At 42.1% G+C, this 11,777-nt stretch overlaps 2 protein-coding genes across 2 annotated transcripts; one reads left to right on the top strand and one right to left on the bottom strand.

Moving 5' to 3' along the window:
* Positions 1-316: 316 nt before the first annotated feature.
* On the bottom strand, positions 317-1,861 carry LOC124697635. Its single transcript, XM_047230195.1, has 4 exons — positions 1,623-1,861; positions 1,134-1,221; positions 647-973; positions 317-568 (listed from the first exon to the last, which is right to left on the bottom strand). The coding sequence occupies exons 1-4, from the start codon at positions 1,859-1,861 to the stop codon at positions 317-319; spliced, it is 906 nt and encodes a 301-aa protein (XP_047086151.1).
* A 3,366-nt stretch (positions 1,862-5,227) lies between these two features.
* On the top strand, positions 5,228-11,272 carry LOC124697634 (pentatricopeptide repeat-containing protein At4g18975, chloroplastic-like). The gene is made up of 8 exons (XM_047230194.1): positions 5,228-5,248; positions 8,469-8,588; positions 8,716-8,826; positions 9,328-9,471; positions 9,555-9,767; positions 9,914-10,112; positions 10,973-11,073; positions 11,156-11,272. The coding sequence occupies exons 1-7, from the start codon at positions 5,228-5,230 to the stop codon at positions 11,059-11,061; spliced, it is 897 nt and encodes a 298-aa protein (XP_047086150.1). The 3' UTR covers positions 11,062-11,073; positions 11,156-11,272.
* Positions 11,273-11,777: the final 505 nt, after the last annotated feature.

Here is an 11,777-nt window from a genome sequence, read left to right as displayed (position 1 = left end):
ATGTGAGCGTGTGTGTTTGTACTGTGTTTCTCAAAAAGAAAAACCAGAAAACCATTTAATAAATGTTTCCGATTGCACTTTCTTGTTTATATCATTAACACCGGCGAGTTAAATATGATACTAGCACATTTTTAGTTGGTCATATGAAGTACATAATCAGATGGATACAAGGCCCACATGTCTAACATATTTCTCCAAAATTACATAATTTTACGGAACACACCAGCATACTCGGGTTCTTTCGTTTCGTCCCGTACCTATTGCAAATGTTGCAAATACCATAATCGGCCGGTTTGCTTGTGAAGTTGCGTTGTAATTAAACTTGGCATGGCATGATGTAAACTCCAATCGCATCGAGCAGCCAGCCAGAGCGTCCCCAGAAGCCCACGATGCAACCATTTGCGGCCGGGATGGAGAAGGGCGTGCCGGTCCCGTCGCCGTACGGTCCGTACGTTCTTCCCTTGTCTGTACGGAATGTCAACGAGGTGATGACGACTTCAGGAACGCTTCTGCAACACCCAAACGTCCCCTCGACGGCGGTGAGATGTTCATCCGGTGAGAAATTGATCTGTTCACACGCCAAAGAGATGTGTTAGATACGAAAGGCTTGATATCTCAAATCAAGAAGATGTACGTACGTACGTACCGTCGCACGGAGTCCCTTTGAGCCATGGGAACGGCCGCCAGACGGCGCCATCGTCCGTCCCACCAAAACCCCACCCAGAAGATACTCGAAAGAGAAGGCGTGCACCGCGTCGGCGTGGTAGAGGGTGACGCTGAGGAGGCGAGGCGTGCCACCGCCCGCGCCCGGGCTACGGGCGCCGGGCATGTAGAAACCTTGCCCGCCCGATCCTCCCCACGGCCCGACCTTAACCACTCCTCCTGCTCCTCGCGGACGCGCCCCGTTCGTGATCTCGCCGGAGAAGTTGCTGAGCAGCCCGCGCCTCGCCAGTTGAATGTTCATAGCTTCTATCTGTCTCATATAGATCCGGCGATCAGCAGCCGAGAGTGAGGCTGCTCCGCCGCCGGCGCCCGATAGTCCCACTTCCCTATGCTGGTGCTCGCGGTATTGTAGTTCGGCTGGTGAGACCGTGAGAGTGGGACGCTAGCGCGCGAGGCGGAAGATGACAGACATGCTGCTGCTCTGTCTCTGTCGCCGGCGCCGGGGTGAGCTCCGCCGCCTGATCGTCCCTCTTCCCTGTGATAACCACGCCAGAGCTCCTGAAATCAACCGTGGGTGCAACATTAGTTCTTATGTCACATGCTGTGTGACTGTGAAGTCCGAACTCGATCGACATGGTTAGGTTCATGGTGAATATATATATACGGTGTCGCTGGACTCCGGCATCCTTGTCGCTGCTGCTGCTCCTCCCTCTTGTACGCCATCTCTCCTGCTGGTTTCCCTGCGACTGCGAGTGGCTGCTCTCTGTGCCGCCATGTGCTTGCACCGGTGGCATTCTAATTCGGCTTGTGTGACTCCGAGGCTCGCGCGCGCGGCCTTTGATGGCAGATCTTCTGCTGCGCTGTCGCCAGAGCCACCTGACCGACGTGCTTCCCTGTGATTACCACCCCAGAGCTCCTGAAATCAACCATGGATCGATATTAATTAGTCCCTCCGTCACCTCGACCGGTCGAGATGGCTAGGTTTCATGGTGATCACCTTTGCGAAGTCCTCCGCGAGGCCTCTGAAGCTGACGCTGATGCGGAGGGCGATATCCCTCGCCGGTGGCTGCTTCGTCATCGTCCTCGTGGGCCTGTCCAGCGCCCGGCCGAGAGCGGCACCGGCGATGATGGCGCAGGTGTACACGGACACGGTGGCGATGAGGATGAGGAGCACGGTCGCCCCTGAGACGCGCGCCATTGCTAGTTAGCTAGCTAGTTCGACCCTGAGCAGAGATCGATCAGCTGCCCCTGCAATCCATCGTTCGTGATGGACCAGCTGGGTGTAATATATACAGGCCGGGCGCCGGCCGTGTCATGGATTGATATCATCGAGGCAACGATCGATTGGTTTGTCCCGCGTTTGTAGTTGTACCAGCCAAATTTCCCGCTGTCGGAGAGTATCTGACAGCGTGCCGGCTCAGCGACGACGTTCGTCGGCAGATGAAGATGAATAATGTGTGTCGCCCTGGTCACTGTCCTTGTTACCGCTAACATGTATAGACACATGCATATGGATTCGGTGACAAATCAAAGGAGTATTGCATATATAGGTTGAATTATTTAGGTTTAAGATTTTTTTGCAAGAAGATAATGAAAAAAAGAAGTTTTGCCTACGAAATGGAACGTGGTTTGCGACCCAAAGATCAAAGAGGGCTAGGATTCATAATCTTGAGGTTAAGAATAAATCTCATCTAGGTAAATGCCTTTACAAGCTCTTTACTGAAAATGGGGTGTTGCAAACCCTCCTAACAAGAAAATACATATATGCTGACGTGCATTATCTCAAATCTATGAAAAACATGGGGACTCGCATTTCTGGGCTCGTCAGATTGCAACGAAGAAATACTTCTCCCCATTTAGATCGTTTATAATTAAAAATGGCTCGAAAATTAGATTTTAGGAGGATAAGTGGTTGGATAACGCGACACTTGGGAATAGTATCTCTCACCAAATGTGTTAAGAAGGAATTTAGCGGGACCTAACCTTGCATCATGTAATCCTTTGCTACAATGTTTGGATATGGTTCAGTTAAGGCAAGAGTCTCACGAATTTCTATGGAACCTACATAAGAGTGGTTAATTTTCAGTAAACTCCATGAATAGAGCATAGTGCAGGGGCATCGTTGATAATAATAAAAAGATTTGAAAAATGAAGATTCTGCTTAAAATAAAAGTATTTGCATGGTATCTTCGTAGATGAGTAATCTTCACCAAAGATAACCTTTTAAAACGCAATTGACATGGAAGTACCCCCTCCATCACAAATTATGATCCATATAATTTTCGGTCGAAGTCAAATTTTGTTAAGTCTGATCAAGTATATAGCAAAATATATCAACTTCTATAATGCCAAATCAATGTTATTAGACTGATCATGGCATATATTTTTATTATATACATTCGGTATTGTGGACGTCGATATTTTTTCTTATGCTTAGTCAAATGTTATACGGTTTGACTTTTGCTAAAAAAAATATATGTAACATATTTTGGGATGGATGTAGTACAAAGTGTGTATCTTTTCATCATGATGAGACAATTGATCACTTATTTTTCAAGCGTAAATTTGCTAGATATATGATCCGTCATCCAACTAGCTTCTACCTTATATCCACCGCCATAGCTTTGCTAATATTTTGACAATTGGCTACATGGTGTTGATAATAGGTTTATAGTTCTTATTAGGGTGGGGCACTTGTTGTTATTGGTTCGTTTTAGCTATGTAGAAACAATAAGGTTTTTAATAATAAAATTATTCTCTCATGAATGATATTTGGCGGTGCATAACTTTTCTCCGTTCATGGTCGTCTTTACAACATGTGGAGAATCAAGACCTATTTATAGAGGTGTCTACAGATTTGGGAGACATGTCGATGGATATTTTTATCCAATATGGATGGCGGTGTGATCTACATATTGGTCCACCATCGTCATAGGTGTCTTTACAGATTCTTTGAGGATTACTTTTTTCATCTTTTTATTTTCTTACTTTTTGTTGGACTTGTTAACTATGTGATCCTAGTTATGGAGAGGCCGGATGTAATCTTAAACTTTTTAATGATAATGCATTCTTTATTAGAAAAATAGTATGCAGAGGCCGTATGTAACCTTAAACTTTTGAATGATAATGTATTCTTTATCGGAAAAATACGGATATCACCATCTCTAGTATGTGTGTGTATATTTTTGAAGGGAAATTCATCATGGAGATTTTATTGATTATAAAACAAGGTTACATCGCCTATAAGGCTCTCAACGATGAAATCTGTCAGATCCTCCATCGAGACGGTATGGGGTTCCTCTGCCTTACAAGCTAGAGTATCAACAATCCTATTTTCTTTCACTATGACTATGAATAAAAATAACTTGGGCAAACCCCCGAGAGAGAAAAGTACATTCCTCGTAAAAAGTTGACCCTGCGCGAATGAAGTTACCTATGTCAAGCATGGTTGAGAGTTGAGACAACCTCCATGCAATCACTAGTGACCTCAAGTTTGGTACATCGCACTTGCTCTGGGAGTAGCAAGCCATCCCAAGGAGCCATTGCTTCAGCCGAAGTCACATCAAAGATAAAAGATTGATGGTATACCACAATTGCTACAAGCAATGAGGACACCTGATGAATAACCGTGCTCGTAGCTTATGTGTACACCTCTGTAAGAAAAAAGGCATCAGCATTTGACTTATAAACCCCATCTTTGGGTTTCTCCCATCCTTCGTTCTTCATGGTGAGTAGACACAATCTTCTTGCGATCCTAAAATAGTTGGTTGTTATAGCCGCAATAGCCTAGGTCGACTTTGGGGCATTAGAGATTTTCTCATCATGCGAGATTTGCCTTCGTTGCCACCACACTCTCGTATGTGTGTTTTTGCTAGGAAGCGGTGCACAACTGCATTAGCGAAAAAAAGTATTTGGATTTTTTAGGGAAAAAGGGCATTTGGATGTTTGCAAAAAGAATGAAAGATTACATTTGGGCATTAACGGTTTGTCTTGATACACATAGATTGGGGTATGACTAGCTGGAGGCCGACCTTTGCAAAGGTTCGAACCGTCCGCGAGCGACGCTTCGCGAGCAAGGCGTGGGTACGTACAATCTACGCAAGCGCGTGGGCGCGTCGCAAGCGCAAGTACCGAACACAAGGATGCGCGAGTACGAGGTCGCGTGGGTAGGTACACGACGCCAATACAGTTACACACAGATGAGTACAAGTACAGTCGCGCATACAAGGAGGTACAGTCGTGCACACGAGCAGGTACAGTCACGCACAACACACGAGTACAGTTGAACACACATGCGAGTACAGGTACGATCCACGCACACGAGCAGGTACGAGTCGTGCACACGAGCGGAGTACGATCACGCACAACACACGAGTACGAGTTGAACACACAAGCGAGTACAAGTACAGATCACGCACACGAGCAGGTACAGTCGTGCACTCGAGCAGGTACAAACGCGCATACGAGCAGATACAGTCGTGAACACAAGCAAGTACATATACAGAAGTACAATGGCACACACGAGCAGGTCCAGTCGCGCGTAAGTACAGGTACAGTCCCGCACATGGACGAGTACAGCTACCGAGTAAAGGGAAAAACTGCACCAAACACATTAAAAACAGAAGTACTTATCAGTTGAAACACGAGTACAAGTGAGTACACACCACGAGTACAATCATACTACTATTGAAAGTACGAAAAAAAGTATCTCCAAACCTATCAACATGGGATCTAGTTTCGAAGATCTCGACGCGAGGATCTCAAAAGTGAAAACGGTTCGCAATTTGGACTTACGGTTCTCAAGATATTTCATTTTGAAAAAACGAATCTAGAAGAAAAAGGGAAAAACTGACACAACCCAGTCTTCTCTCTCCTCTCCCATCCTCACCTTGCTTCCCCTTGCGACACGTGGCGAGCAGGGAGACCACTTCCCATGGATTTTCTGGCACCACAGCGCGCCACTTGTCGCGTGCGGAGCGAGTTATCTTCCCTTCGCGAAGGTCGGCCTTTTTCTAGAGTTTTCCCATAGATTGGCATGACCCGATCACTGAAAGCTATAGGACCCGGACAGGAGTTGGACGTTCAGGCCCACGCCAACTCTTCAACCGGTCATGGACTCTGGCGTTTCCTATTCGTCGCTGAGAGTGGTCCCTTAGGGGGCGCCGCACAGGCGCTGGAACTTGCTCATCGGATGGCCTAGCCCAGGAACCTTGGCCTCTATCTCGTATCTTTGCGGATCCGGATAGGTAGCGTTTTTTCGTCTATTTTTTAAAAATAATACGATTTTTTTAAATTATTTTTACAAATATTATGTGATTTCAAAAAATTCTAAATCTAGGACTTGGTCGGCCGGCAGGGTGCCGATCGATCAGCTAGCTACCAATCGGTCATCTAGTGGCCAACTAGGGTAGCAAGAGCCTGTCGGTCGGTAGCAGGCCGATCGACCAACTGATCCACCCTATCGGTCAACTCCTGCCCGATTGATCAGCAGCTGACCGACCGAGCCACAAAAGTGAAAATATTTGAAAACGCGTGCTATGGGCTGTAAATAAATAAATCGTATTATTAAAAAATCGCCGTTTTTTCGAATTCTTTAATGGGCACTTTTCTGCATACTTTAGTTTTTTTGTTTTCATGGTGGTTTTTCTTCATTTCTCTTCTAGGTTTTTTTCGGTTATAACTATTGCAATTTTGAATTTTTTCTAGTTTTTTTTAGATTTGAACAATTTTTTCAGTTTGAACATTTTATAAATCTGAACATTTGTATTTTGAATACTTTCTTGATTTGAACATTTTAAAAATTTGAACATTTTTTAAGTTTGAACATTTTTAGGATTTAAACATTTTTAAGTTTGATTTTTTTAGATTTGAACATTTTTATTTTGATATTTTTTAATTCCAGAATTTTAAACCAAACTTTTTTTAAGTTCAAACATTTTTAGATTTGAACGTTTTAAAGTTTAACATTTTTAATTTGAACATTTTTATTCTAAACTTTTTTTAATTTCAACTTTTGTAAACTGATCTTTTTAAAAGTTCAAACTTTTTCAGATTTGAACTTTTTAAATTTTAACATTTTTAATTTATTCATTGTACAAAAAAATGTACATCAAAATGTTCAAACAATTTCTTTTTAATGATGTAGCGAACTAGCGATGTATGTACACATACTCTATGAGCGGAACGGGACAAAAGGAAAGCTAGGCAAGCAATTTTGGTCAAGGTTTAAAATAGCGTGCTAAATGAAATAGCGTTGGTCTCCTTCAAACGCTATGGACGCTATATCGTGCTAATTGCGTGCTAAATTTCAAATAGCGTTTTGAAAAAATATCAAATATAGTCTAAAAATAAAAGATTTCGCTAAAAAGGTTAGATATTTAGTCCAAAAATAACTAAATCATACATACATAACCACATGCAACAAACAGATCTCCAGTTTTTCAGAAGGCTAACATCAGTATTCCATAAGGCAACAACATATTATAAATTATTTATTAAGAATCATCATCATTAATGATATTAAGTTCTAATCTAGAAGAGGAATCAACATATTGCAGTTCATTACCACCGAAAAGTGAAAGCAACTTGGCTTGAAAAAATAGCGCGCTAACGCTATGAAGTTTTAGCACGATATATCATGCTATTTCACAAATAGCGCCATAGCGAGAAAAGTTACTAAAATTTAGCGTAGACCCTTCAAATATGCTATTGCGTGATATTAGCGGAGAAATAGCGCGCTATTTTAAACCTTGATTTTGGTGCACATGAGCACCTGTGCTCTCGGTTTTTTAAAATATTTAAAAACTGTATTTCTACTTTTCAAAAAATCATCACATTTATTCCATGTATACATACACATGTCCTGAATATTCATGCAAAGTTTCGGTAAAAATTACATTGTATTTTGACCTACAGAAAAAAAACAAATTTGTGGTTACGTATAGAGGTATATATTTGTCAGAAATTTGTCTTTTTTGTATAGCTTAAAATATAATATATTTTTCTCCAAATTTTTTACCGTAGCTTCAGAATGTTTGTATGTATGTGGGCATTTAATTTCATATTTTTTGAAATCCAAAAAATATGATTTTTCGAAATCAAGAGCACTGGTGCTCATGTGCCAAATACACTTTTCGAGCTAGGCACAGTTTGTTGGACTTTCCTTGAACTCACAGACTCGTCATGTCAAAAAAGAAAAAACTCAATACTCGTAGGGGCGTACATACTGTACGATTACGATCCATCGATCGGTTTTAGAGTGCACATCGCTGATTTGGGCCGGCCCACTAAAGCCAACCCTTCAGGCGGGCACTAGGAGCTCCCCTGGACTCCTCCCGCCGCCGCCGCTGCCGCTGCCATGCTCGGCCATCTCCGGCGATCCTCCGCCGTTCTTCGCCGCCTACCGACCGCCAGCTTCGCCGCCTCCGACCCTACCGCTTTCTGCGCGTGAGTTCCCTTTCCCTCCACCCAGTCCCCTCTCGAAACCGTTCATTTAGGCGCCCCCTTCCTTGAGAATCACATGCCCTCCTTGTCGGTTAGTTGGTCGCTTCATTTCTGCTGCAAGATTGCGCTTAGCATGTATGCTAATCTTCCTGCTTGCTTCACTGCTTCCAATTCCAATTCCATTCAGTGACAATATAACTATGCTTATTTCTCCAAATTATGTTGCCTGCATTGTAATGCAGGGGGTGGAGTTCAGGTGCCGAGGCACTCTCCTTTGGTTCATGTAAGACCTACTTTCTTCCACTTCGCCGTATGGAATCATGCTTCATTTTACATCCGGATGATTGGCTCCTTTGATAAAGGTCTTTATCGCAGGTTGGTGCAACAAGCATAGTGCCAGAGATTTCTCCACAAATGATAAGATCACCAATGGCCGTCGAGGGTATCGGCAAACGGAGTTGAAGCCTAGTACTGCCCTGAAGGTATACCTTCCGACTGAATCGTAGCCCCGTGCTTCACATGTAGCTTTTTTTACTTTGGTGGTTTCATTCTGTTCATCCCTGGAATTATAGTAGATGACAGGTTGAGGAATTTCATTTTGCTTCGCAGGACAACGATGCAATCATCGATCGCATACAAAAGAGCACAAGGGGGTTGAAACAAGGGCCGGTTGGCCACACCCTTTCATCTGCAGAGAAAAGGAAATTCCTTATCAACACTGTATGTGTAAAGAATTTTTTAATATTGTTTATTTTATCTTTTGAGTTTACCATGCCTTGGTGATATCTAGATCTTAGGTGTAGACTGTAGGGCACCTAATCACATGTTTTATGCAACAATGAAAACACACTGACAAAAATCTGTAGCGTAAGTGCAATTTCGTTTGTTATTTACCAGATATCAACTGTAGCAGGTTTTCGTGCACCCTCATGGCAAGTAGTGAGCTTTCACAATGTAATTAACTAGCAGCATATTCTCCTTAAAAACAATTAGTAGCTTATTCATTGCAATACACTGAATTGTTTTCCAAGTAAGTAGGTTTTGCCAAGCATCTCTGAATGACTTATCATGTGCAGCTTAATATACTACAATGGCACTTCGGTACACCACAAAAAGGATAGGTTGTGCTGAAATTCCCCAAGTAGAGATTTTTAAAATCTATTTCTGCATTTAGCTACTGCTGCCCAGAGCAAAATAACAGCTGCAATCCCTAAATTGCAGCTACTTGATCTTGAAGATTCAAAAGAAGCTGTTTACAACACCCTTGATGCATGGATCGCCTTTGAGCAGGACTTCCCACTAGCCTCGTTAAAACAAGCAATTGTAGCTCTTGAAAAGGAGGAGCAATGGCATAGGATTGTCCAAGTATTGCAGATTATAATCTAATTTATTTTAATTGTATTTATCTTTTGTAGAATATTAATAAAATTTATGCTAACTACACCTAGGTAATTAAATGGATGTTGAGCAAAGGGCAAGGAAATACGATCAGAACATATGAGCAGTTAGTGCGTGCACTCGAGAAGGACAACAGAGCTGAGGAAGCACATAAAATCTGGGAGAAGAAAATAGCCCATGACCTGCATTCAGTTCCTTGGCGTTTCTGCGGTCTTATGTTGGCTATTTACTACAGAAACAATATGCTAGATAGGCTTATCAAGGTATGGACCTCGAATATCTTCCACTTTTAACATAGTACTGGCATGTTCTTTCACTTCAAGCTTATTAGTTTGTATATTATATATTTATATTATATTTTTACTGTGACTTATGTGGATGTCCCTTCCTGTCTTCTCTGATGGTATAGCTCTTCCACACTCTTGAAGCATGTGGTCGTAAATGTCCTAGTAAAGAGTATGTACGGAAAGTTGAAGTTGCATATGAAATGCTTGGTCGATTAGAGGAGAAGAACGGTTTGCTTGAGAAGTACAAGGATTTGTACAACAAGCCATCGGATAGTGACAGGAAGAAAGGTCGACAATTCAAGAAGGCTGAGAAGAAATCTAGTTAGTTATCTGTCCCCTGTACCCTTTTCTTTGACCAATGGTACTGAATCATTTCTCACAGGTTAAAGTGGCATGTTTTTGTTAAATCCAGTTACGTACATATGTAATTTTCTGATGGGCTTATGTGCCCCCGTTTAAGCAAAATAAGATATCAGAAGCTTTAAATGTACTGATTCTAGACAAATACCTGATAACTTGCATCTTTTTTCCCATTGTTTTCCAAAACCCTTAGGTCCAGGCTTTGTTGATTTAAAAGCAAGATTTGATTGTTTTTCAGAACTGATTCCTATAGATGTTGGTGCATCCATAACAAGTTGGGTACCTACTCATTACTTGTAACTCCTCATGTTTGTGAATAGATGCTGTTTTTATGAATATGTTGGTCAAGTTTTATAGGAATGTTATATTATGGAAATGTTTTTCATGACAAGTTTAGTGGTACCATTTCGCCTAACCAATCTAAATAAATTTCTATGTATTACTTTTTCTTGATAAAGTAAGAACTTCCATTTGTTTTCTAAAACGTCATCTATTTCTGAAGGGAGCTAAAACCTGCACCTAGTATTCATCTTTCAATGTAGTAGTTTAGTACCAAAAGAAGAGCGCTCGTTGTCATGCAGACAGACATGCTTGGTGTATTTTGGATGTGTGTAATTTTCCCATTGTGCAATTGTATGCTTCTTGTTCAGATTGGGACAATTTTTACAAATCTTTTTGTACCATGATTGTGATATTTCCTTTAGTTTCCGAACTTTCTTGGGACATTATAAGGCATACATTCTTAGAACATTCTGGCAGCTACTAGAAATCACTTCATTGCCATGGTTCTGTAACTAACTTTAATGCTACTTTTTTTTCAGCTGAGGGCATGGAACAATGTGAGGAAACATATGAAGATCAACCGGTTAAGACTTGCCCTTCAGATAAGGAACCGGCTGCCAGCAGTTAGTCAAGATACAAAGTAAAGCAAATGCAATTGCTGGCATAATTGAATGCAGTTATGTATCCAACTCTGAAACTTTATCCTGTTGTTGCCCTTTCAGATGCAATACTGGTGGTGCAGTCGGAATTAGACAAGGAACTGATGCAGCGGATAGCCTAATACTACTAACACTTCTGTACAACCGATATTCCGCTCCTAATTGGAAGACAGCGCGGCGCAACACCTTGTTTCTTAAATGTCTGGCATGAGGTTCTGATTTACTTTGTGCTGCATAGGATAAGTATTTGACAAGTGTTCGGCTGAAAATTATCATATCTGAATATTCTAACGAGTGGATGTTTAGTGCTTCTTTATTAGTCGAAAAAAAGGGCCGACAGTGAAAGACTTGTACTTGAGCATCCATCATAGTTCGTACGCAATTGTAACGTGGATAAAATACTGGTGTGTTTGACTGTTTGGCGAGCTAGGCTCTTCCTCGGCTAGCCTCAGCTAGCTAATTTTGGCAAGATGTTTTCCTCTTGAGAGCATCATTCTCAGTTTGTCATCAGACACCAGTTGAGACCGGGAACGTTTCATGTAGAATGCTACTTGGTGGGAAGAGAATGTGATCGGGAGAAGGACCCCCGCGCGGCAGACTTGACGCGTTTTAGGCTTTTAGCTGGTTCGATGCTGAATCGATGAAAGATAGGCCAAAGACTGTTCGTAGAAGCTACTGTGCCATC

The sequence above is a fragment of the Lolium rigidum genome, chromosome 3 (assembly GCF_022539505.1).
Source record: "Lolium rigidum isolate FL_2022 chromosome 3, APGP_CSIRO_Lrig_0.1, whole genome shotgun sequence".
Lineage (NCBI taxonomy): Eukaryota > Viridiplantae > Streptophyta > Magnoliopsida > Poales > Poaceae > Lolium > Lolium rigidum.
This window is presented reverse-complemented; position numbering and strand designations above follow the sequence as displayed.